At 38.2% G+C, this 26,068-nt stretch overlaps 1 protein-coding gene across 2 annotated transcripts in view; it reads right to left on the bottom strand.

The window, feature by feature from the left end:
* TANC2 (tetratricopeptide repeat, ankyrin repeat and coiled-coil containing 2) overlaps positions 1-26,068 on the bottom strand; it is a 382,196-nt gene that overhangs the window by 79,446 nt on the left and 276,682 nt on the right. For both annotated transcript variants that reach the window (XM_081344806.1, XM_081344805.1), the window contains exons 11-14: positions 18,923-19,056; positions 15,669-15,900; positions 15,397-15,563; positions 6,031-6,638 (exon numbers count right to left, since the gene is read on the bottom strand). In XM_081344806.1, coding sequence (XP_081200932.1) covers positions 6,031-6,638; positions 15,397-15,563; positions 15,669-15,900; positions 18,923-19,056 — 1,141 coding nt within the window. The remainder of the gene's footprint in view (positions 1-6,030; positions 6,639-15,396; positions 15,564-15,668; positions 15,901-18,922; positions 19,057-26,068) is intronic.

The following is a 26,068-nucleotide window of genomic DNA, read 5'->3' on the forward strand; positions in this document are numbered from 1 at the left end:
GATCTGCTACTCCTCATAAAAAAATGGTGACTGGATGGTCATTTCAACCCCAAATAACAGATACAACAATCCAAGGGGATCTGCTTGATGACCCAAAAGCAAGGACATGGAAGATGATTTGGCAAAGAAAGAAATCTAGAATAAAACTGAAAAAGAATGGGGTTTTGATTTTTAGATGAAATTTAAAATAGAATATACTTAAATAGATAAGATGGGTATTATTAGAACTTAAAATAGAATATACTTAAGCAGACAAGATGTGTGCTTTGAATATAAGATATTGTTATGAGTTGAGATAAAGAAAACTTTGACCAAGTAAAACTTAGAAGTATAAAATACTAACAATTAAATTTGAATATTGATTTGTGCATAAAGGATTTGTAAAGGTGATTAAGACACATATAAGCTAAAAATTTATTGACAAAAGCAATAAATATCTTTATGTTTTAAAATAGAGTATACTTAAATGGATAAGACATGTATGTTGAATATAAGATATTGTTATGAGTTGAGACAAAGGAAATTTTGGTTAGGTAAAACTCAGAAGTTAAAATACTAATAGGTTAATTGGAATATTGATTTCTGCATAAAGATTGTGTAAAGATGATTAAGATATATCTAAGTAAAAACTTTATTGATGAAAGTAATAAATATGTTTTTATGTAGCAGTAAGGAAAAAAATTATTAGTTTTAAATATGAGATAGTAGATATAAAGAGGAAGAGAGAGGAAGTATTAAATGTGGAAATAAAAGAAATTTAAGATTTTAAGATATTTGAGAATTGTTAGAAAATAAGAATACTATTATTGCATTATTAACTTGTTGATGTAGATGGTGAGAATTTATATAGATAAGATGCGTATCCTGAACATTAGACTTTGGGAGCAATTGTGATAAAGGAATTGGGGTCATGTAAAGTGTGGAAATGATAATTATTAAATGTTAAATTTAAATATTAATGGAAAATTAAAACTGAGAAAAATTGATCAGGTCATTGATTGTCTAAAAGATTGAAAGTTAAAACTACTAAGATATATATAAACTAAAAATTATTGATAAATGTTAGAAAGTTACTTTCTATTTGATTGATAGAACAAGAATTGTATTAGTTAAAATATGAGACAGTAGATATTAAGGGAGAAAGAGGGGGAATGGTGATTGTAATAGTCTGAGATCTCTACTAATGATATCTATGTGTAATAGAATTACTGTACTCAGCCGCCATGTTGCTTTTCAAATATCTAAATGTAATATTAGAAAATCAATAAAAATTCATTAGAAAAAGATGATGATTTTGAAACATGTAGCAGGGTTCTGTATTAGCAGGCAATAGGGTTATACAAAACCTTTTCATCAGTACAATTCTAACTTGTACAAAGGAGGTAACATGCCCTTGGAAATGATAGATGATTATTTTAAAAAATGAAAATTACCAAGAACTACAGAAAACCAAATACAGATTAGGTGAAGTTTCTTCAGCTATAAAAAAGATTAAATCGGGAAAAATATCAGGACCAGATGGATTACCAGGTTCTTATTACAAATACTTTAAAGATAAACTTTTAGAATCCAAAATAAAATGAATTCTATCTTAACATGCTAGAGCAGGGGTCTTCAAACTTGGCCCTTTTATGACTTGTGTATTTCAACGTGTTCACTGTGCCTGGCTGAGGAATTCTGGGAGTTGAAGTCCACAAATCATAAAAGGGCCAAGTTTGAGGACCTCTGTGGTAGAGTATAGGAAACAGGTTTACATAGCATTAATACCTAAAGAGGAACAAGATTTAACTTTGCATTAAACCACAGATCAATATCGTTAATGATCAATGGTTATACGTTATTTACTATAACTTTAGCAGATAGAATGAAAATAATTTTACCTTATTTATGAACCTTTATATTAAAGGCAATTAAAAGATCATGTCAGAATGATATAGGGCATTATAGAATATTTGGAACAGGTTAACAAAAAACAAGCATTAATTTTTTTAGATGCAAAGTCTTTAGCAATTTAAATTGATCTTCAAATGACATTTTAATTTTTTTTAGAAGATATGAACTTTGGAAAGAATTTTATAAAAAAGTAAAAATGATGTATATACAGAGAGCATAAATTATAGTTAATAGGGATTTAACTAAACTTTGTGAGATACAAAAATGAACAAGACTGCCCATTATCTCCCCCACCTTTGTTTATTTTGTTTTTTGAGGTTTTGAATAGGGATATAAGGCAAGTTGAGAGGATAATGGATGCAAAAAATTTAAAAAAGAGAGATACCTGGGTGTTAATTTGACAAATATGAGCTGTATGTAGTTTCAAACAACTAAAAGGAAATTAAAAGAGATTTGTCAAGATGGGGAAAAATTACAATTATCGTTGTTGGAAAGAATTTTTGTGATTAAAATCAAAGTTTTACCTAGAATTTTATTTTTGTTTCAGACAATACCAGTTTTGACAATTAAGGTAAACAATGTAAGAAAGACATATTTAAATTTATGTGCCAAGTAAAAAACTATGAGTTAAATACACAGTGTTCCAAGGTGCTAGAGAAAGAGGCAGCTTAGGCCTTAGCTGATTTGAAATTGTACTTTGCAGGTTATTGTTTAATTTGGATGAAAGAGTATATGACACTGAGAGATATACGGTTATTGGGTGGCATGGCTATTTATGGTATTACAAAATTAAGGTTAGCATAATTTTAAAAATCATGTTGTTAGATGTGCCATCTCCACTATGTGGAACAGATATAAATTTAAGTTGCTTCCAAAAGTACCTTTATGACTCTCACCATAAAAAGCATTTTATAAAAGAGAAATGATAACTAAGCATAACTGGCGATTTATTAGAATTCTTCCAAGGACATGACATGAAATTGAGAGGATTTGATATCAGAAGAGTTCATATGTCAATAATTTTCCTATGTACAATTATTAGAAAGATTAACATAAAATAAAATGATTTTTTGCTTTTGAATATGGTAAGATAGTATTTGAAACAAAATTATTTACATGTTATTGCTAAAATGTATAAATGTTTACTGGAAATTGAAATAGAATATGAACAAGTGAAATAATATATGGTAAAATGGGCCAAAAATCTTTGGGTACAATATACAAATGGAACAATGGGATAATATGAGAATTGAAATTCACATTGTGTTTTAATTCTAAAGAGATTTTTTAATAAAATGATTTATCATTGGTATTTGTCACTGGAAAAATACCTAAAATATAGATCAGATGCAAGGAACCAGGATGATACAAGTAGCTGAACAAAATGGTATGTTTACTGTTCTTCGTCTAATGCATTTACAGTCTAATATAAGACTAATGCACTCACTAGAGAAACTACTATATAAGCACTGCAAGGTTTAGGGAGAGGTCTGCTTTCTACTGCTTCCTCCTCCTCAGAGATTCCAATTTTTTTTTTAAAAAACCCCATTCTTTCTAACTTACAACTTCTAAATGAAAAATTAGATAAACAGTTTGATGAATTAGCAAAAGTTTTAAATCTGTCTAAAGTAGATACTCAGATTCAGGCCACAGCAATTAAATCAGACATGCAACTGGGAGGCTAAAGGGAGTATTAATTCAAAAAATTCAATTACAACAGAGATGATAGGATGGATGAGTGAAGATGCAACCAGAAGACAACTGTTAAGAGATATTGTGTTTCAATTTGCACGAAAATTTACTGAACAAGTGCTGCCGAGATATTCTCAATGAAGATATGTTAGTGGATTTTCTGAGTTAAATACAATAACAGATTTTTATCAGAGGACTTTGAAGCTTAAGTCTGTTGTTGGGATTACAGGTAGTCCTTGACTTACAACAGTTCATTCAGTGACCATTTGAAGTTACAACGGCACTGAAAAAAATGACTTATGATCATTTTTCACATGTATGGCCATTGCAGCATCCCCATGGTCATGTGATTTACACGCAGTTGTTTGACAACATGTTCATATTTATGATGTGTGGGAGATGAAAATATAGTCCCCTCCTCATATCACAAGATGAGGCTGGAGGAAACCTGAGATAGGCCCCACAGTAATGAATTAAAACAAAGCTTTGACTTGAAATTTTATACTATTTCACAATACAAATGTAGTATTTGTAATCTGCTGAGCTTTGAACAATATGAAATTCTGAAGTAGATAGTTCTATGTTTATTTGGAACATGAGTATTGTAACTGTGGGAAAAAGGGGAGCTGAAAGTAGTTGAAGGATGTGGGTTGCAGTGTACACGGGTATATGTGGAAAGTTATGTTTAGCAGAAGGTCAGCAGGTCAGCAGAAGTCAGCAAAAGTCAGTGGGCCATCTGACTATAGTCTTAGAACAAGAAAGGGTATAAAAGGTTGGGACTGGACCTGATTGATTTGCCATTGGCCTATAGCTGTCGTTTTGGATTCTGCTACACCATATGGTCCTCATTGCTATTGCCGAATGATCCTCATTGTTATTAATGTATGTGATGATGTGTTGTTATGCTTGCTATGTTCCAATTTATTAGCAAAATAAACCTCTGGATCTTAAAGTAAGAATTATTGTTTTGTGTTGCTGTCTCTTGTCTTTTTCATTGTGTTTTTCCACGACAGATGGTTGCAGTGTCCTGGGGCCATGTGATCACCTTTTGTGACCCTCTGACAAACGAAGTCAATGGGAAAGCCAAATTCATTTAACAAAGTGTTACTAATTTACCAACTGCAGTGATTCACTTAACAAATGTGGCAAGAAAGGTCATAAAATGGAACAAAACTCATTTAACAAATTTCTCACTTAGCAACATAAATTTGTGGCTCAATTGTGGTCATACATCGAGGACTACCTGTACCTGTTTTTCTTTTTCTTTTTACAGCAGATAGGTGGTATGTCAAATTGCTTGACTGATAATAGAAGCCATGGTGACGTAGTGGTTAGAAAGTAGTACTGCAGGTTACTTCTGTTGACTGCTGGCTGCCGGCAGTTCGATTTTCACTGGCTCAAGGTTGACTCAGCCTTCCATCTTTCCAAGATTGGTAAAATGAGGCTCCAGATTGTTGGGGGCAATATGCTGACTCTGTAAACCACTTGGAGAGGGCTGTAAAGCACTGTGAAGTGGTATATAAGTCTAAGTGCTATTCCTATTTTCATATCTGTGATATTTTTAGTGTTATGTACTGATTTAACAAGAGTTGTTTTGCAAGGATGGGGAATTATTATTGCTGAAATTTATTTATTAGTATTCAATCATGGGGGACATGTTATGTGTATGTTTAATATTTTGTTTTACACACAACACACACACACACACACACACACACATCCCAATATTAATTCTAAATAGCTATTTTATTTTATTCTATTCAGATTGATAGTCTCACATGATAAGATAGGCAACCAAGGATTTCATGGTAAAGTTGAGACTACCTATAGATGATGGAGTTTTCCTACCAGATTGTCAACACTATCATTTACTTTATCATCTGTATATAAGGTAACAAAATTTCATAATTAATTTATTGGCTATTACTATTTTTGTAAATTACTTTTTTCCTGTATTTCTTTTGTAAAATAGCATTTTTTAAAAAAAGCCATCTTTAAATTTGATTGAGGAGATCCACATATAAACAAAATGATTCATGTAGTTTGGCTTTGATGTCTTTTTCCAAAAGTCCAAAGAAAAACCCCTTGTAATCTCAGAAGTAAAGAGATGTCATCACAGCCTATTTTTCAACTCTTCTTTTTCAAATAAACCTATGCTTTGTAAGGGAATCAAGTCTGTCTTTCAGAATTATTTTACACTGAGCAAATCATGCCATATTGGCCCCAAAACCATCCAATAAAAGACTCAAAACTGTTTGGAACCTAATAGCATGTTATGATAAATTGGAATCAGGGAGACAAATTTCCCTTTCCAAAGTCGATTTTATTTGATATATTTTAGAAAATATTAGCTTTCAATGAGTGTATTTTTATAAATTGCAGTTCAGAACTGCATTCTTTTTTTAAGGTGCTTTCTTTCATTGCAGAATTGGATTAATTACTTACCTAGGATCACAAAGAAACTTGATCTTTTCTCCTTCTTCCCTCCAAATCAACCATTCTCGAAATGAAGGATGTACAAACATTCGGGTCATATCTCTGCGTCTGATAAGAAACATAGAAAGGTTTTCCATTCTTTGCTGAAAGTCCTCCCATTCTAAAGTACCTTCAACACTCCCAGCATTGATAGCCTGAAAAATATGCTCATCTGTCAAAGGATGTAGAGATGCCACTGCCACATTCAAAAGAGGCATTACCCGGTCAAAGGAAGACTGTGTTGGGAACTTCATATTGCACTGCAGTAGATATACTTCTGAAAGGGAGACAGGCACTACCTTATAACTGGAGCTTTTTAATACCAAATAGCCCTTCTCAATTAGATCAAATGTGAGCTTAAGGTATAGGTATGATCCTTGACTCAGGGTTTTGAGATGAGAACTGAGTTTGCCAAAGGTTGTATTGTCCATTTTGCCATTAAGAGAGATGTTATTTTGTATTTCCGAGCTGCTCTGTATTCGGTGTAGTATATAGGCTTGGAGATCTTGGTCTATAGCTTCATTTTCTTCCAGTCTATCCAGGAATATCCTATGGAAGGGCAATAACTTTATTATTTCCTAAAGGAGAGAGAGAGAGAGAGAGAGAAGAAAAAAAATGAATACCAGATAACCTGAAGAAAGTTTACATACAATATCACGGTATGAAAACTAGCAATCTTTTACCTCCCAAGTAGCATCACAAACCATATGTACTGGATTTCTTATGCTTGGACTAAATCACTGCTGCTTTCTTTGTTTAAAACATTATTATGCTTTTGCATTGAAAATAGTACAGAGTCCCTGCTGTTAGGCTTACAATCTAAAAGATATGAAACAGAACAAGGGGTGAACAAGGTAACAGGAAAAAGTACAATTTTTATTCATATAGACTTTTTAAATGCCCAAGGATATGTGAAAATAACATTTTAAAAATTCTAAAATCCATTTGAAGGAATAAGGTGATGATAATATGAACATTTCCTACAAGTTCACATTTTCTACAAAGCATGGCATTTTATAGATAATGAATATGGCCCTGGTCCAGAATTCACTGATAAGAATGAATGAAAAGTGCATGCTAAATTCTCACTCATACATTTTTAATTAGACACTGGTTCATATATTTAGTGTGGTTCTTTATATGCCTGATTTGAAACATTTGAAAATAGTCAAAACCAGAGATGCAAAATTTCTGAACATTTTGCAGTCAGGAATCTTCCCACAACTCTCCATTTGCCTCAGCAAAATATCCAGGAAATTCAGTAAAAGTTAACATCCTTTTCTAAAGCACATTTTCTCTCATAGATTTAAAGATGCTGTGTTATTTCAGTGTTATTACATGAATGCTTTTGCCAGGTTTGATTTAATAAGAATTCAATTATGATTTATATAGTAAAGACAAGACACTAGAGATTAATTAAAGTGAGTTAAAAATTCATACCAGTTAATAAAAAATTATAACTTATGTCTTTTCAGTTCCTTGCTACTTTAAAAATCAATCTTAAAGGAAATCTTACAGATCCTGAGAAGTGAGTTTCTTCAATTTGATAATCTGTGGGGTCTTTTCTGTGTCTTCTGAGCTAGGACAATCAGATTTTATTTGTTAGTTGGGTTTTTGTGCCTTTGAGCCAGTCTTGATTTTTTGACCACTAACTGAACAAATCTAGGCTCAAAGTGTCCCACTCTAATCAGCTAATTAAGCCATAACACCTGCAAAGGGTTCCTGAGCCTTTAAATGGTCTCTCAGTCTGGTTCAGTAGAAATCACAATCATGGGGAAGACTGCTGACCTGACAGTTGTGCAGAAAACCATCATTGACACCCTCCATAAGGAGGGAAAGCCTCAAAAGGTAATTGGAAAAGAAGTTGGATGTTCCCAAAGTGCTGTATCAAAGCACATTAATAGAAAGTTATGTGGAAGGGAAAAGTGTGGAAGAAAAAGGTGCACAAGCAGCAGGGATGACCGCAGCCTGGAGAGGATTGTCAGGAAAAGGCCATTCAAAAGTGTTGGGGACTTTCGACAGGGGTGTCCGTTGTCACCTTTGCTGTTTGTTTTAACATTGGAAATATTATTGATTAAGATACGAGACTCAAATAAAATTAAGGGAATTAAAATAAGAGATCAAGATTATAGATTGAGAGCGTTTGCGGATGACTTGGTTATTACATTAAGTCAACCGACTTACTCAGTTGTAGAATTGATGGAGATAATAATGTCATATGGAAAAGGTTCTGGATTTAAGATAAATATGCAAAAAAATAAAATATTGTCTAAAAATATGACCATAGAACAAAAGGTTGTTTTAGAAGAGCTAACGGGATTTGAAATGGTTAAAAAGATTAAATATTTGGGGGTATATCTTTCAGCTTCAAATGTAAAATTATACAAAAATAATTATGAATTGTTAAGGTTAAAAATACAAAAAGAGTTAGATAGTTGGAAAATACTACAATTATCCTTATTGGGAAGAATTGCAGCAGTAAAAATGAATGTTTTGCCAAAATTTTTATTTTTGTTTCAAATGACACCTATACTTAAAAAAGATTCAAATTTGGAGGAATGGCAGAAAGGTATTAATAAATTTGTTTGGGCAGGAAAAAGACCAAGAGTTAAATTTAAGATAATGCAAGATGTACGTGAAAGAGGTGGTCTTAAAATGCCCAATTTCAAATTATACTATGAGGCTGCTGCTTTATCATCAATTAGTGATTGGTTTAATTTAACACAAGGGAGATTATTGAATATTGAGGGTTATGATTTGTTATTTGGTAGGCCTTTAAAAAATGCTTAAGTGAACTCTATCAATATGTTATACATTATTAATATTAATAAAATAATAATAAAAAAGTAACTGTCAGATTGCAGTGCAGCCTTAGAAGAGGATTAACAACATGGCGCAACTAGGCAGTGTACTGTTATCCAGTTTATTGAATGCTGGGGACTTATTTTCAGAAAATTCATTTTGGGAAGGTTTGTAAAATTAAGGGCTACTCAGCTACCAGGAGGCTATGAAAAATACAAAAAGAGTTAGATAGTTGGAAAATACTACAATTATCCTTATTGGGAAGAATTGCAGCAGTAAAAATGAATGTTTTGCCAAAATTTTTATTTTTGTTTCAAATGACACCTATACTTAAAAAAGATTCAAATTTGGAGGAATGGCAGAAAGGTATTAATAAATTTGTTTGGGCAGGAAAAAGACCAAGAGTTAAATTTAAGATAATGCAAGATGTACGTGAAAGAGGTGGTCTTAAAATGCCCAATTTCAAATTATACTATGAGGCTGCTGCTTTATCATCAATTAGTGATTGGTTTAATTTAACACAAGGGAGATTATTGAATATTGAGGGTTATGATTTGTTATTTGGTAGGCCTTTAAAAAAATGCTTAAGTGAACTCTATCAATATGTTATACATTATTAATATTAATAAAATAATAATAATAAAGTAACTGTCAGATTGCAGTGTAGCCTTAGAAGAGGATTAACAACATGGCGCAACTAGGCAGTGTACTGTTATCCAGTTTATTGAATGCTGGGGACTTATTTTCAGAAAATTCATTTTGGGAAGGTTTGTAAAATTAAGGGCTACTCAGCTACCAGGAGGCTATGAAACAAAAAGTTCAGTTGCAAATCTATACATACTTATTTATGCACATAAGACTTTCTAAGTACTGTGTACATATGTAACTGGAAGTGTAACCCATTCATCTCAACAACCCTTTCTTCTAAATATACATGTGTCTCAAGTTGAGACATGGAAAAGACAGAGGTATATGGGTGAATAAAAAAAGAAACAAGATATATCTTTCACATTTTCAATTTTTAAATATGAACTATTAAGTGTTAATGTCAATCTTTAGGATCTAACTCCCAAATCTCTAAGTGAGATATGTAAATGTATGCACACAGTACTGTAAATTTGTGACCTCCCGGATAGACTACTGCAATGCTCTCTACATGGGGCTGCCCTTGAGGACCACTCGGAGGCTTCAGCTGGTGCAGAATGCAGCCGCGCGAGTTGTGATGGGGGTCTCCCGATACTCCCATGTAACGCCTCTTCTCCGCGAGCTGCATTGGCTTCCAGTTGCCCTCCGGGTGAGATTCAAGGTGCTGGTGATGACCTATAAAGCCCTAAATGGCATGGGTCCGGATTATCTTAGGGAGCACCTGCTGCCAGCATCAACTTCCCATCGTCCTGTGCGCTCCCACAGGGACAGCCTCTTCAGGGTCCCGCTGGTTAGGGAGTGCCGGCGGGCGATTCCCAGGGGGAGTGCGTTCTCAGTGGGCGCACCTGCCCTATGGAATCAACTGCCTGTGGAACTCTGGATCACCCCCAACCTTCGCTTGTTTCGCCAGGACCTAAAAACCTGGCTATTTGAGTTAGCCAGCCTGGACTGAGGGATTTTAAGGTTTTAAATTTTAAATTTTAAACTCTTTGGGGGCTATTAATTTTATTTTATTTTAATTTGTACATTGCACTGTTTTAATTTGCCCTGTAAACCGCCCTGAGTCCCTCAGGAAAAGGGTGGTATATAAATTGAAACAAACAAACAAATAAATAAACAAACAAACAAACAAACAAATAAATAAATAAACTACTGTTCATGCACAGTTGTCAATTTCCCTCTAGTATAGTATGTGTGGGAAGAAAGAGGCTAAAGTTGAATCCAGGCAAGGCAGAATTGTTTGTTCATCAAGATACTTTGTCCATCAATATGCGTTGATACTGTTTTTTGAAGGGGTAACATGTCTAGAGAAGCAGATTAATGTCTTGAGCTAAATGTACAGGGGAAGGCTGTGGGCAGATCTTTAATTGATGCTTGGCTTGGTTATAGGCCTATGAAGAGCAAGAGAAACTCACAATAGTAATTCATGCTGTCATTTGTAACAGACTGCAAATTGCTCTATATCAGTGATGGCAAACCTTTTAGAGACCGAGTGCCCAAACTGCAACCCAAACCCCAATTATTTATCATTGGGTGCTGGATGGGTGTGGCCCACTGGGTAGGCGTGGCCTACTGGGTAGGTATGGCCAGCTCGACGTCACTTGCGACAGGGGCACTTGTGCAGGCATGGGCAAGACTGGGGCAGATCTGAGGATCTCCTGCGGAGGGGGGTGGATGGGATCAGGGCAAGAGCCAAGGCATGATCCACTGGAGGAGCCACACTGAGCCTCAGGCCATACAGGGGGCCCCTGGATGGTGGCATGGACTGCCTGAAGCCCTGGGCAGCGGAGGTCAAGCCTCCAGTGATGGAGCAAGAGATGATATTGAAGGGGATGGTGGAAGAAATTTTGGTTGGGGGAATAGATGACATTGAAGGGGGCGGGGGGAAAAGATATTGGTGGGGGAAGAGATGATATTGAAAGGGGTGGGGGAAGTGTGTGTGTGAGAGAGAGACAGAGAGAAATCCCCTTTTTGTAAGTTTGCTTACTCTGCAACATTTTCCTTTCCCCACACTTTCACTTCCCTGCTGGCTCAATCTGTCTTTCTCCCTCTCACACAAAAACTCCCCCTTCTCGCCCTTTTCCTCCAGCTGCACCTGAACGGAGTGGGAGGAGGTTAAAAAAAGAGAAGGGGTCCCCTTTTTTGTAACACCTTGGGTTCCTCCTCCTCCCCTCCTGTCTCTCTCTCTCTCTCTCTCTCTCTCACACACACACACACACACAAAGAGAGAGAGAGAGAGAGAGAGAGAGAGAGAGAGAGAGAGAGAGAGAGAGAGAGAGAGAGAGAGAGAGAGAGAGAGAGAGAGAGAGAAACCCTTCCTGCTTTCTCCTCCTGACCTTCTCTCTCCAGCCACCACATGCTGCCGGCCACCAGCAGTTCCAACAGAGGGCAAATGGTGGAGAGGGAGAATGGGAGCCGACTGATGCTTGGCTTGTACCACAGCACACTCCCATCTCCGTGCCTGTCATCCCACAGGCTGGGCATGCCCTGGGGCACTAGGCCTACAGAATACCAAGGCCCAAGGGAGGAAAGATGCGGTGCAGCCGAACTGGATGAAGAATGGCCGGGTGTGATGGGTGAGGCTTGGAGGGGTGGGGCAGGGCAGGGTGAGGCAAATGAGCTGCAGCAGCTGCTGCAAACCACCCAGCTCCCGAGTGCTCGCCATTTCCTGTCCGTGCACCAGGAGGGCGCCCAGGAGGGCACCCAGGAGCTCGCCCAGGGCTGGGACAGTGGGGTCCCTTGCCATTTCTGGGACAGCCTCGGAGGCCCAAATTTGGGCCCTCCCCAGCCCGGCCCCCTACTGCTTTGGTGACTCCGTAGGAAGAGCTTCTCTGTCAGAGAAGAGAACCCTGCAGCTCTGTCTACAGAGCCACCAAAGCAGCAGGTGGAGGGAGGGCGCTGAAGTGGGCAGTCGGGCCATTGGCAAAAGAGCAATGCATCTGAGCAGAAAGTGGCCTTGGAACAAGTGGAGCAGGTAAGGAAAGAAATCCTTACTCCCCGCAGAAATTGCCTTTCTTTCCTTACCTGACTCCAAGCCCCATGCCGCTTCTCCTTCGTGGTCTGCCCCCACCATGTGCAAGGAAACAAAGGAAGTTTTTTTTGGAAAAAAAGATCAATCAATCAATTCCAACTTCTCGTGAAAGATCTTGAGCACCACTTTGAAACAAACTTTGAATACTAACCAAGTCCTTTCCGCACATGATCTGACAATCCCCAGTCCCCAGACCAGACTGCTTCTTGGAGAGCCTAAGAGCCAATGTTCTTCAGAACCAGTCATAAAATCAAGGAAGTATATAGACAATTTGATGATTATTGCATTATGGGTATTTTCCCACAGTGAATCCATCATTAACCCTATGGTTTTTCCTTCAAAGGTCCTGACAATCCTCAAGATCTATCCTGTGTTCCATCAATTCATACTTGTTCCAATATCTCCTTCAAGCCATCACTATCAGTCTGTATCTCCAAGACTCACAGTTTTGATGAAGAACTGGAATATGAAGTGGACTGCATTTTGAAGTAGACTGCATTCCTCAGATACTAGAATACTGCTATCGTGTCTCCCCTATTTCTTCTTTTCTTTAGACTAGCCAAACACAAGTCCTGCAGCTGTTCTTTGTATGTTTTAGTCTCCAGGCCTTGGATCATCTTAGTTGCTCTTCTCTGAATTTTTTCCAAATTCTCAACATCTTTTTGTGATATGGTAACCAAAACTGGCTGCAGTATTCCAGATGTGGTCTTACTAGGGTTTTGTAAAGTGGGGCGTGATCTTGATTCTATGCCTCTGTTTATACAACCCAGGATTATATTAGCTTTTTTGGCGGCGGCTGCACACTGCTGGCTCATGGTCAAGTTTGTCCACTAGGACTCCAAGGTCCCTTTCACAGTTACTGTTTTTAAGCCAGGTCTCGCCCAATCTGTACTTGTACCTTTGATTTTTCCTGCCTAAAAGTAAAATTTTGCTTTTCTCCACACTGAAAGTCATTTTGTTGGATAGGACCCATTGTTCAAGTTTGTCTAGATCTTTTTGGATCCTGTGTTTGTCTTCTGGGGTATTGGTTACTCCTGTCAGTTTGGAGTCATCTGCAAATTTGATGAGTTCCCCTTCAATTCCCTCATCTAAGTCATTTATGAAGAAATTGAAGAGTACTGGGCCTAAGATGGAACCTTGTAGTAACCCACTGCTTACTTCTCTCCCTGTGGATATAGTGCCATTGAGGACTACTCACTGAGTACGGTTTGTCAGCCAGGTACAGATCCATCTGGTGGTGATGTTATTTATTTCACCTTATCAAGAAGTAGGTTGTGGTCTACTTTATCAAATGTCTTACTGAAATCTAAGTATACTACGTCCACAGCATTTCACTGGTCTACTAGTTTAGTCATTTTATCAAAGAATGAAATAAGATTGTTTTGGCATGATCTGTTTTTAACAAACCCGTGCTGGCTACTGGTTATGACTTTGTATGCTTCTAGTTGTTCCCAGATCTCTTTTTTGATTATGTTTTCTAGGATCTTCCCAGGTATTGATGTTAAACTGATTGGTCTGTAGTTTGCGGGGTCCATTTTCCCCCCCTTTCTTGATGGAATCCACATCAACCCTTTTCCAATCCTCAAGTACTTCCCTGGTGCTCCAGGATTTATGAAAGATGTGGTGCAATGGTTCTGAGATCTGCCAGCTCTTTCAGAACTCTGGGATGTCAGGTCCCAGTGAGTTATATTTGTAAAGGTCTGACAGGTGTTCTCTTACCATTTTCTTGCCTATTTTAATTTTTGTTTCTAGTATGTCTTTTGCAGTGGGTTTTTTTGGTATGTTGGGCTATAGTTTTTTTTGTCGTGAAGACTGATGCAAAGTATGAGTTAAGCAGCTCTGCTTTCTCCCTGTTGCCTGTTATTTCCTTGCCATCTTCTCTCTTTAGAGGGCCTACAGTTTCTTTGACTTTTTTCTTTTGTTAATATGTTGGAAGAAACTTTTTTATTGTCCTTTGTTTGTTCTGAGCCTTTGCTTTCCTGATTTCATCTTTGCATGTTCTGGCTGTCTGCTGATAATCAGCCTTAGTTATGTGTCCCTTTTCCATTTCTTGTATTAGTCTTTTTGTTTTTCAGTTTGTCAGAGATCTTTGTGCAGCCATGCTGGTTTCTTCTTGAATTTCTTGTTTTTCTTTCTCAAAGGTGTCATGCTGCTCTGGGGTTTTATGATTGCATTTTTCAGGCTTTCCCACACTTCTTGGGTTGTTTTCCCCTTTAGAATTTTCATCCATGGGATCTTTCCTAAGTTCTCTCTGAGTTTGTTAAAGTCAGCTCTTTTGAAGTTTAAGACACTGATTGGATTGTTTTCTGTTGCTAGTGTTTGCATTATATTAAATTCCAGTATGACACGGTCACTTTTACCCAAGATTCTGGCAATTTCAATCCCCTCTATCACTTCTTCTCTATTTGTAAGGATTAAGTCCAGGATAGCTTTACGTCTAGTTCCCTCCTCCACCTTTTGAGTGACAAAGTTGTCGGCTAGGTTGGTTAGGAATCTGTTTGATCTCCCAATCACTGCAGAGTTTGTCTCCCAGTTGATATCTGGATAGGTGAAGTAGTCCCATTACTACTGTGGTATGCTTCCTACATATGTTTGTTACCTGGTTGGCAAAGAGTTCATCTATTTCTTCTGATTTGTTGGGTGGCCTGTAATATATACACCTATGGCAATGTCACTTTTTTTCTCTTTTATATTGATCCATATACATAGTATACATAAAGGATCATAATGTTATGTTTATATTTTACATACCTCCTGACCCAGGCACATACTTACCATGGAAATGGGCATAAATTCTCCCCCTCCACAAATAGATGCTCATCACATTAATGATCATATATGGCATAGCTTATATCTACCTGTAGACTTGTTCTAACTGTTACAATTAGCTTCAGCCAGGATGGAAATTTTCCAATGGTTTTGCTGAGAAATGATACAATTGTATCCCCATAGTCTGGTTTGTGAAATTCTGCTTCATTTAAGCCATCAATCAATATGATGAAATCTTCATTTGGGATCTTCCGTTCTACAGTTTGTGAGAGAGAGGTAGAAAAATATATGCAAAACTATATTAGATTATATGTTTTAAGCAATTATGTAATCATTTATAGTTATGGAATTAAATTCCTACCTTTATGAAGGCTTTCCAAGGGTTCTAGGACTCCCCTCCGGAAAGATGCAAGAGGATCTTGAACACAGGATCGCAAGCTAAGCATGCTTTGCAGATGTGGTTCACGCAACAGTTGCTCTCTGTATGCAACAAACTGGGGAGAACGGCAGAGCAAGGCTGCTACATTGTGTACAAATTCTGGCACCAGACAGGTGTAGGCATTATCAGCTTGGCAATAATGATATGCAACAACCTAGAAAAAGGGAAGCAAACATCAACTTCTTAGCACATACATATTAAATAAAAACATTATTTTGTTTTATTCAATCTAATAGGAGAGAGGTCTGCCCAATATCTGGAACCTAAGAGGATCTAAAAAAGAAATATTAAAGACCTAATGATTCTCATAAACTCTAGGTTAGGATAATGGCTGTGCCTCTTTGGTTTTTGGTTCTGTCTTCCATTTATCTGTACTCTCTTTCTTTTATATATACTGTTTCTCTTTTTTTATATATATAGTAACCCAATCAGTTTTGCTGTGGAGTCAGATAAAATAATGGAAATAAAGAAATATAAAAATAAATAAAAATTACAATTGTCAAAACACAAACATTAATAAAGCTAACTTATCTGTTGGAAATAGTACTTGGTAAATAGTATAATAAACTGCAACGCTCTGTTTTACATTTCTAAAACTAAATGAATAAAATGTGCAAACATTTCAGGAGACATTAAGCTCCTTGGGGCCATTGTTGCCTCTGTCTCTAAAGAATAGATAAATAAGCATTTGCCCCTAAAGAGTCCTTCAAAAGGCTGTCACCAAATTTTAATATATAAGAGGGGGGAAAGAATTCTTTTAAAAAGTAAATTAACTATTTGTCTTTCTGCTTTTATTGCATTCAAATATTAATAACATTTTGTTTTATTTTTAAAACAACCTACAAATTATGATTTACTGCAGCTGTATAAATTTAATATATTTCCTTTCCACAAATAGCATTTTTGTCATCTGATATAGAAATAGCTTGGTACTAAGGAACACATTTGTGACAGGTTAACTTACAGAGGGCTGTTAATAATCCACAATCCCTTTCCCTACAATCCATACTGTTGCAACCACCCACTGACATGGTGGATATGGGTGTACATTTGTAGGAAATCACCACCACATTTCATTCAGGAACTAATTCTTTTCTCATGCCTTACTCTGAAGAGAGAAAGCAGATGATCTGTGGGATTTTTCCCTCCCATTTCTTTCTCTTGTTTTTCTCTAATGTCAGAGCTGCAAGGTATGTTATGCAATTTCCCAAGCAGAATGAAAGTAGCAATATAATAAGTTAAGTAACAATATAATAAGTTATAGGCAACTATTATGTTTGTTTGTTTATAATTTATATTTCTTAACCACCCATCACCCTCACAGAAGGGCTCTGGGCAATGAGAGAGGGCTCTGGGTGATGTACATAGGAAACAGATTATCATTAAAAGGTCAGTGGGGAAAGGAAACAGGAAATTGGGTCCCTGTCAGCAGCAAGGCAACTGCACAAACACATATAGAATATACAGTAATAAGGGCATCTAAAGCATACCAGAACAGCTCAGAATAATCATTAATATAAAGTTAAAAACAGAATCCTAATTGCACTTTGTTTTGCATTTTTCTCAGATGACTAATTCATTATCCTAAGATTGGGATGGCTGGTTCTCATCTAGCAAAAAACAGCCAGGAATCCTTCCTCCCATGATGGAAGAAGAAAAAGCAAAATAGAGCTTTCCCCCTTCCTTATTAAAAGGTCATAGGGAAAGTTTTCTGCTCCTGATTGTTGCTTGGAAATTATTTTTTCCTGGCTTTGCTGAACTCTCCCATTATCTAAATCCGTTTACAAATAGTTAATTGTAATCAAAGATAAAGAGAGACCTGGCTATGCAGCCTCATATATTCTAGAAAAGATAGAAGGAGATAGAACTTCTTGGATTGGACTTCTTTCAGTCAATTCAGTACTGCAAGGTCTGGATAAAGCCGTTTCTTTTTGAAGTAAGAAAAAGTACAGCTCCAATACTTTTTCTAATTGATCCATTATTAAGGTGAAAGACTTCAAGCAGTATGGTGCATGTAGTGCCTGAAAATATTTCCCCGAAAATAAGACTTGATCTTATAATTTTTTTGCCTCCAAAAGAGGCAGTAGGTCTTATTTTGGGGGGATGTGTTATTTTTCCCCTGACAGTTGCCTAGTGGCGGCGGCACCAACAGCTCCGTCTAGCAGGAGCCCACATGGCTGCTGGCCCACTTCTGCAGCTGCTCGCAGCAGGAGGCCATGTGGAGCTGCCCCAGGCGCCCCATAGGCACCCAAACACTTTTCCCCTGGATGGAGAAATGACAGAGACTGGAAGCTTTGTCTGCTTGCAAATGGAGCACTTGGAGACAGAGGAAATTGCTTGGTTTCTAATTACCCCATTCACAAGCAAACAAAGCTTCCAGTCTCCCTCTGGGCAGAAAGTGTATGGCGCATCTGGATTGCCTGCCTCCCCTCCCCACCTCTGCCTCCGTGCTCAGACTTACCTGCACTGTGCAATGAAGCCAGTGGGCTGCAGCCGGACAGTGTTGGCCCCTCCGTGTTCGCTGCTCCTTGTGCTGGCCATGCCCAGCCCCGGGCTTATTTTGGGGGTAGGTCTAGGGCTTATTTTCAGCGTGGGTTTTATTTTCAGGGAAACATTTGAGCAATTGAGCATTTGTTCACTGATGGCTGCCTCCAAACACTCAAAGTGCACCCTACTGATCTTCTTCATTCTGAATGAATACAGACTGAAAAGTGCTAAGCTTTTCTTCTATAAATATACAATTTTGGTTCTGAAAGGCAGTGGTTCGGTTTTTAGGTAATCTAGGGAAATGATCTCTGATTTTAACTGGCATGAAACAACTGAGCAAAGCACCACCTCTGATTTTTTAGAAGAAAGGCAGTGAAGACAAATTGACAAAAATGATTAAGTCACGGGGATAATTTTCCTTCTGCTGAGAGTGGGGAATACCAGCTTTCTTCCAGCAAAAAACTTTATAATAGGTTAATATCTTTCCTGCTACTAAAGAACCATTTTGAGTAGTTATAAGGATTATGACATATATATTTAACAATATCTGGCTTTAGATGGGGGAAAAGAATTTTTGTGTAGGTATATGAGTATGTGTGCATTTCTGTGAGGAATCTAACAGAGGAAAAGATTTTGGTTCTTGAATACAGAATGAAAGGAAAACATTTAATGGAATAACCATTTTATACCTGAGCAGCAAGTCTTCGCATAGCTTCTTCTTGGCGTCTGCGCATTTCTGGAGTTCCAGGACAACTCCCACTGGTAATGGAGGGGTGAGCAGAGGGCTGCTGGGTAAGGGGAAGTTCTCGATTTGCATCAACATCTGCAATGTAGATGAACAGAAATAGACTAGAGTTTATCTGGTCTCTTAAGGATACAGGCTGAATGGCATGCTTGTGGCTAAAATCAATGAAGGATTGTAGGGCAGAAAATCTCAAACTTATTTAACATATATGGATAAAAGTATGAGTTAGCATAAGGAATTGTGTGAGTTTTAAAAAAGAGATTGGACAGCCATTTGTTCGGAATAGTACAGGGGCCCCTACTCCTGCTTGAGCAGTGGCTTTGACTAAAAGACCGAGGTCCCTTCCAACACTGTTATTCTATAATTCTGAATTGTGAAAAAAGAATTTGCTCTGGATTCTTCTTCCATAATGTATTTAAAAGATTAGTCTCTGAAAGGTTATATAGCATTTAATTACTCTGAACTTTTTTTTAAAAAAAAAACTATTTTGTAATTTTTTATCTTAGATAGCAAGTGAAAAACAAATTATATTAATAGACAAAATTGCACTTCAAAATAAAAGTCTATTTAAAGTAACACAAAGAAAAACAAATTCTCCTGATACAATCCAAAAGCAAGAAGCAAATGTAGCAACATAGGAGATAGATGAACCAAATCAAAACACTATTACATAATAAAATCATGAGAGACTACCATGCTGACACAGCCTGCTATAAATGAAATAATACTTCTCTCTTATTATCTGAATGGTAATGTTGTCCATAATTTTCTATAAATATTACCAAACTATTTTATAAAATTATAGATTAAATAAACCAAAGTGATATCCATCCATCCATCTAATTTATATGGCCGCCCATATCATGGAAAAAAATAAAAATAAAAATAAATAAAAATAAAAATAAAAATAATAAAATAATAATAATAATAATAATAATAATAATAATAATAATAATAATAATAACAATAACAATAACAATAATAATAATAATAATAATAATGATGATGATGATGATGATGATGTTGGAAGGGACGTAAGTCTTCTAGTCCAAAGTGATTCTGAACAATGTACAAACAGTCCAATAAATCAATAAATATATAAAACAATCATTAAAACTATACTAGTAAAACTAAAAGAAAAAGAGAGAGAGAGAGAGAGAGAGAGAGAGAGAGAGAGAGAGAGAGAGAGAGAGAGAATAATAGAGGGGTGTTAAAAATAAAGAAGCCATCTCACAAGCTAACCCATTCCCTGGGATTCCCAAGCCTGCTGACATAACCAGGACTTTAGGGACCTTGAAAATTCAAAACTGTTGAGGCAGGTCTCTTCTGCTGTGATGCCTGCATTATGGAATCTTCTATCTCCAGAAAAGAGGTCTGCCTAAGCCCACCAAATGTAGCTTCTTACATGACGGAACCTGTAACATGCCCATTCTGTTAGATTTATTGGGACAGGTAGATAAAATCAGGAAGCTGTCCCTCAAATAACCTTGTCCTATGCCATGCACAGCTTTAAAGCACCTTGAACCAAACCAGAAACAGATTGGTAATTTGCTATGTAATTTGCATAGTAGAGGTATAATATGTATACTATCAGAAACATACATAACAGCTTGTGCTGCTGCATTTTATATCAGCTGTAATTTCCAGATACTCTTGAAGGTCAGCTCCATGTAGAGCATATTGCAATAGAAAGTAATTCTGAGTGACTGAGTAGGGCCCTTGATCCTTGAATGGGGGTAACTGGCCAGCAATATAAAGTTGTGCAAAGGCCCTGCTAGACATGGCTGCCATCTGCTCCTTATCATGAGTTCAGGAGCATCTCAGATTGCACACAGGGATTGTTTGGGGGAGCACAACCCCTTCCAGCACCAGAGATTGTATAATCCTGAAACCAGAAAGCTCCAAAACTCAAAGCCACTCAGTTTTGCCAGGATTCTGTCAGATAATAACAATAATAATAATCCCGCAGTGAGGCACTACCTTGATGTGGTTGTGGGGCTTGTGTACTCTGAGGAAGATGAGAGCTATGCTAGAGGTTCAACCATACTGGACAGGTCTCATCAGAGGAGTCAGACAAAGAGTGTCTCTCCCTTAAAAAATATGGTGAGACGTAAATTTCAGAATGCCATACCGGATCAAATGTCACCCAGGTTAACAAGGTCCATACTAGATGTTGGGATCCTGGGTATCTGGTGAAAAATGGACTGTTGGCTGGGCAACCAGGGCCAGCAGCTGCAGAACTACTGAAAGAAAAGGTATTTGCTCGTCGCAAATACACAGTGATTGAAAAGAAATAATGATCTGTTATTACAGATCAAGTCCAACAAGAAGCGGATATCTAAAACAAATGCACCAGTTATGGAAAGAATAAAATCCATAATCAGAAATAACAGAACAGAGACTAGCAGATCAACGCCGATTTATAATGTGAAATAAAGTATTCACAGAAACAGAACTGGATGAACTACAAAGGTTTACCCAGGACAAAGAAATCAAAGCCTTGCCAGAAGTAATTCAGAACGTAGAGGCAAGCCAGGGGGAGTTGGGAGTGAAGGAATCCAGCAGAGATATACAACTGTTCTCATTTGAAAACCGGGCACCTCTTCCTCAGGAAGAACAAAGCCCTCTAACTAAAGAAATAAAAGAATTGAAACAAAGAATAACTGAGCATCTAGAACGGTGCAAAATCAACACAATAAGGCTGCCTGCATTGAAGCTTGTTCCAAAGAAACAGCTAGCACAAGCATTAAAAGATGCAAGTACTGCAATATCAAGTATAAGTACCACTTCACTGCAAGAAACAAGCCAACTAATGTACAGCACAGCTGCAGTTATAACTGAATACCTGGGTTGAAAAATCAACAAAGAAGAAAAACAAACAGTGCACCACAAAAATGGAAGGTTAGACTAGAAAATAAGATCAGCAAGTTAAGATCACATGCAAGCAAGCTAGAACATATGAAAGAAAAGAAGCTGAAGAACAAGAAGACCAAAGAATACCTAATCAAGAAATACCGCTTAGAAACAAGGAAGATCAAGGAAGCACTGGAAATAATAAAGCAAATGACAGCTATAGTTAGGAAAATCAGTAGATACTAAGCTCGAGTTGCAAATTATAGGCAGAACCTCCCATTTCAATCCAATCAGAAACATTTCTACCAATCCATCAATGGAGAAATGAATGAATCAGTCAGTTCCTGACAAGGAAGAAACAGTGCAGTTCTGGAAGCAGATATGGGATAACCCAAAGAAACACAACAAGGATGTGGCTTGGTTAAAAGAGGTGGATGCAACTAAAACAGAAGTTGAAATGAAAGAACTAGTAATAACAACAAAAATGGTAGAAAAAAAACCAAGGAAGATCAAAAATTGGTCAGCACCAGGTGAAAATGAACTGCATGGGTTTTGGTTGAAAAATATCAGTAGTATCAATGTTGTTTGACCATAAAATGTGTTGTTCTACATATGTCTGGCTGAACAATGTGTTTGGAGTTGCCTCTAAACGGGTGAGGGATGCACTGTTCATATTTTCCTTAGGAGAAAGTTCCATAATTGGGGTGCTGTCTCTAAGAAGACTGGCCACTGTTCTATAAACCAAACCAGAGGGACCATCTGGTCTAGATGGATAGTAAACAAAGATGATTAGGGGGCTGGAGGCTAAAACATATGACAAATGTTTGTGGGAATAGGATATGTCTATCTTAGTGAAAAGGACTAGGGGTGGTGACATGATAGCAATGTCCCAATATTTGACAGGCTGCCACAGAGAAGAAGGGGTCAACCTATTTTCCAAAGCATCAGAAGGCAATAATAGATGGAAACTAATCAAGAAGAAAACCAGCCTAGAACTAAGGACTGGTGAAAACAACTAACCAGTGAAAAGGCTTGCTTTCAGAAGTTCAGGATGCTCCATCACTGGAGGCTTTTAAGAAAACATTGGATATTCCATTGTCTGTAATGCTATAGATCCCCTCCCCTCAAAGGTCTCTTCCAACTCTGTTATTGTTTGAAGGAAGCGCTGCCAACATCTCCCCTTCCCCTTGACCCTTCCTGGGCACAGAGAGAGGGAGGGAGGGAAGGAAGGAAGAAGGGGAGGGAAACAGGAAGAAAGGGAAGGAAGGAGATGGGAATGAAAAGGAGGGGAGGGAGGGAGAGAGGAAGGAAGGAAGAAGATTCGAATGAGAGGGAGGGAGGGTCTGAGTGAAGTCCTGCCTTAGCACTTGGCCACCAGCAGCCCTGTTGCCTTTTCGCCTGGTGGTCTCCCATCCTATTGCTGAGGATGCTTTGGTTACAAAGCCAGGTCTCCTCACATGGAGAGGGAGTGTACCTCCCTCTGACCCACACACTTTGCCCTCCTGCACCCACCATGAGCAACCTGGCCAAGGAGACCCAGCACAGCAGCAGCAGCCTCGAAGAGGTAAGCGCAGCTAGGCGCCTCCTCGGGGAAGTGTGGCTGGGCTAGGCAGGGCTATGGGGTCCCGGTGATGTGGGAGCACAAGGGCCAGGCTGGGCGCTTCACCTCTGCTGCCCAGGGCTCTGGGCAGTCCGTGCCACCGTCCGGAGCCCCTGAATGGCCTGAGAGGGACAGTGAGGCTCCTCCCGTAGACCATGCTCCAGCACTCATCCCAGTCCCACCCCCCCTCTGCCGGAGACCCTTGGATCTGCCCCAGTCCTGCCGAGGCACCCCTAACGCAAGTGACGTTGAGCTAGCCATGCCCACCTAGTAGGCCAGTGATGGTGAACCTTTTAGAGATCGAGTGCCCAAACTGCAACACAAAACCCACTTATGTATCATTGGGTGCTGAGTGGGCGTGGCCCATTGGGTGGGTGTGTCCCACTGGGTGGGCATGGCTGCAGTGGTAACGGCAGATTAGGAGGGACTAAAAAGTTCAATCCATCAATTCCAATTTTGCGAGATCTTTTTCCCGCGCAAGAAGTTGAAATTGATTGATTGAACCTTTTTTTTTGTACATGGTGGTGGAGGCCTAAAGCGAAAAGGTTTTACAAAACCCAGCTGAAGGCCTAGGACTGGGGTGATGGCGGGCGTGCCCACAGAGGCGGCTCTGCATGCCACCGGTGGCACGCGTGCCATAGGTTCGCCATCACAGTAGGTGTTGTGATTCAGGGTCAGCCTGTGGGTTCGGCAGTTGGGTCGGATGACTCAGAGGAGGAGGAGGGGGGTGTTGAAGAGCTTGCTGAGGGGATTGGACAGCTTGATGACAGCCCCCAGCAAGGCCCCTCTCATCTGGTCACGATGCAGACCCAGCTGTGTGAGCCTGACCGCGTGGATGAAGATGACCCACAGCTGGCCTTGGCTTTTTCTATAGAATTCAGTCTAAATCTTTGCTCTTGATAAATAAGTATCACTCCTTCCAGCGGAAGAGAACTTTTCTCTTTTTCAGGTTATCAAAATTCCAGCAGAAGAGAATTTTTCTCTTCTTTGGGATATCAAAACCAGAATTTCCTTTAGAACAATTATATCCATGTTTCCCATTCTCAGTTTGTGTTTAAAATGGCAATGCAAAACATAATTTCTTGTTATTCTTCTTACAAAGTGAACTACAACATCCCTTAGTAGTGTTTTTACTCTATATGCTTTGTCTATTTCCATATCAAGAAGTTCTTCCTTATTAATTAATTCAGCTAAAGCCTTAATCATCTTTAGTCTGATGTCTTCTCCTTATTGTTCAGGAATTGCTTGAGATCTTAATTGAAATTCCTTAAACTGAGATTCCAAAATCAATCTTTTGTCCAGGTCAGCTTCATACAAAGTGTTTGTCTTCTCCAATTTGTGCTCCATGAAATACACTCTATCCTGGCTTCCGGTTCTGTGCAGCTAGTGCACCAGCCGAGGGATCGAGAGGATCTGATTCCCTACAGCTGATTTCTCTCTGTTTGGGGACCCTAAATGGGCCCAAAGTCACCCCCGAGAGGTGGCAAGGAAGGATCCTGGTGAGACGGTGGTTGATCTGGATGTCTGGGGAAAGCTTTCCAAAAAACGACAGAAGAAAGGCTAGCGTCATTCATGACTCTAGCCCAGTGATGGTGAACCTTTTAGAGACCGAGTGCCCAAACTGCAACACAAAACCCACTTATGTATCGTCGGGTGCTGGGTAGGCGTGGCCCATTGGGTGGGCGTGGCTGCAGTGGTAACGGCAAACTGGGTGGGACTAAAAAGTTCAATCAATCAATTCCAACTTTGTGAGATCTTTTTTTCCCTGCGATAAGTTGAAATTGATTGATTGAACCTGTGTGGGGGTTTTTTTGCACACGGCGGCAGAGGCCTAAAGCAAAAAGGTTTTACAAAACCCAGCTGAAGGCCTAGGACTGGGGTGACGGCATGCGTGCCCACAGAGGCGGCTCTGCATGCCACCGGTGGCAAGCATGCCATAGGTTCACTATCACAGACTTAGAAAAAGAAAAGACATGAGAGAGAAAAAAGAAAAAGAGAAAAAAAAGAAAAAAGGAGAGGAAAAAAAGAAAACAATATACTACTTAAAACACGTATCCCTCTTGAATTAGTATACACTTATTTCCAACCTATGTTTAAATGTTCCATTTAATAAATCCAAATCATCTAATCTTTTAACTCTTATTTAAAACATTTCTCCCATTTTTAGTTATCCATTGGAATTTTCTTAAAATCAATTACATTTAAATATCTAAAACATTTCCTTTATGTTAATCATCCCACACATTTTTATAATTCTCATATCGGAAAAACAAAAGAAAAAAAAAAGATACTGTCTTACCCTCTTAAACTAAAATCTTTCAATTTCTTCAGCCACATTCAAACATATTCTGATACACCCCATCATCTAATTCCTCACTTTAGCCCTCTTCTTTTGCCATTCCATAATCTTGTAAATGTTGTTATGGATATAGTAGATAAATCAAACATCATGTCCTTGTAAAAAGATTTTGCCCCTTCATATTCATTAAGGATTTCTCTCATCATCTCTTGTCTCCCCATTTCTTGGGGTACTCCCAATGGCTCAGCAGTCCATTTTGTCAAATCTTTTTCCTCATCTTCAAATTTACTTTGTGAACTTAGAGTTACCTTTTCAATGTTTGTTGTAAGGCCTTCTCC

The sequence above is a fragment of the Vipera berus genome (genome assembly GCF_964194415.1).
Source record: "Vipera berus genome assembly, chromosome: Z".
NCBI lineage: Eukaryota > Metazoa > Chordata > Lepidosauria > Squamata > Viperidae > Vipera > Vipera berus.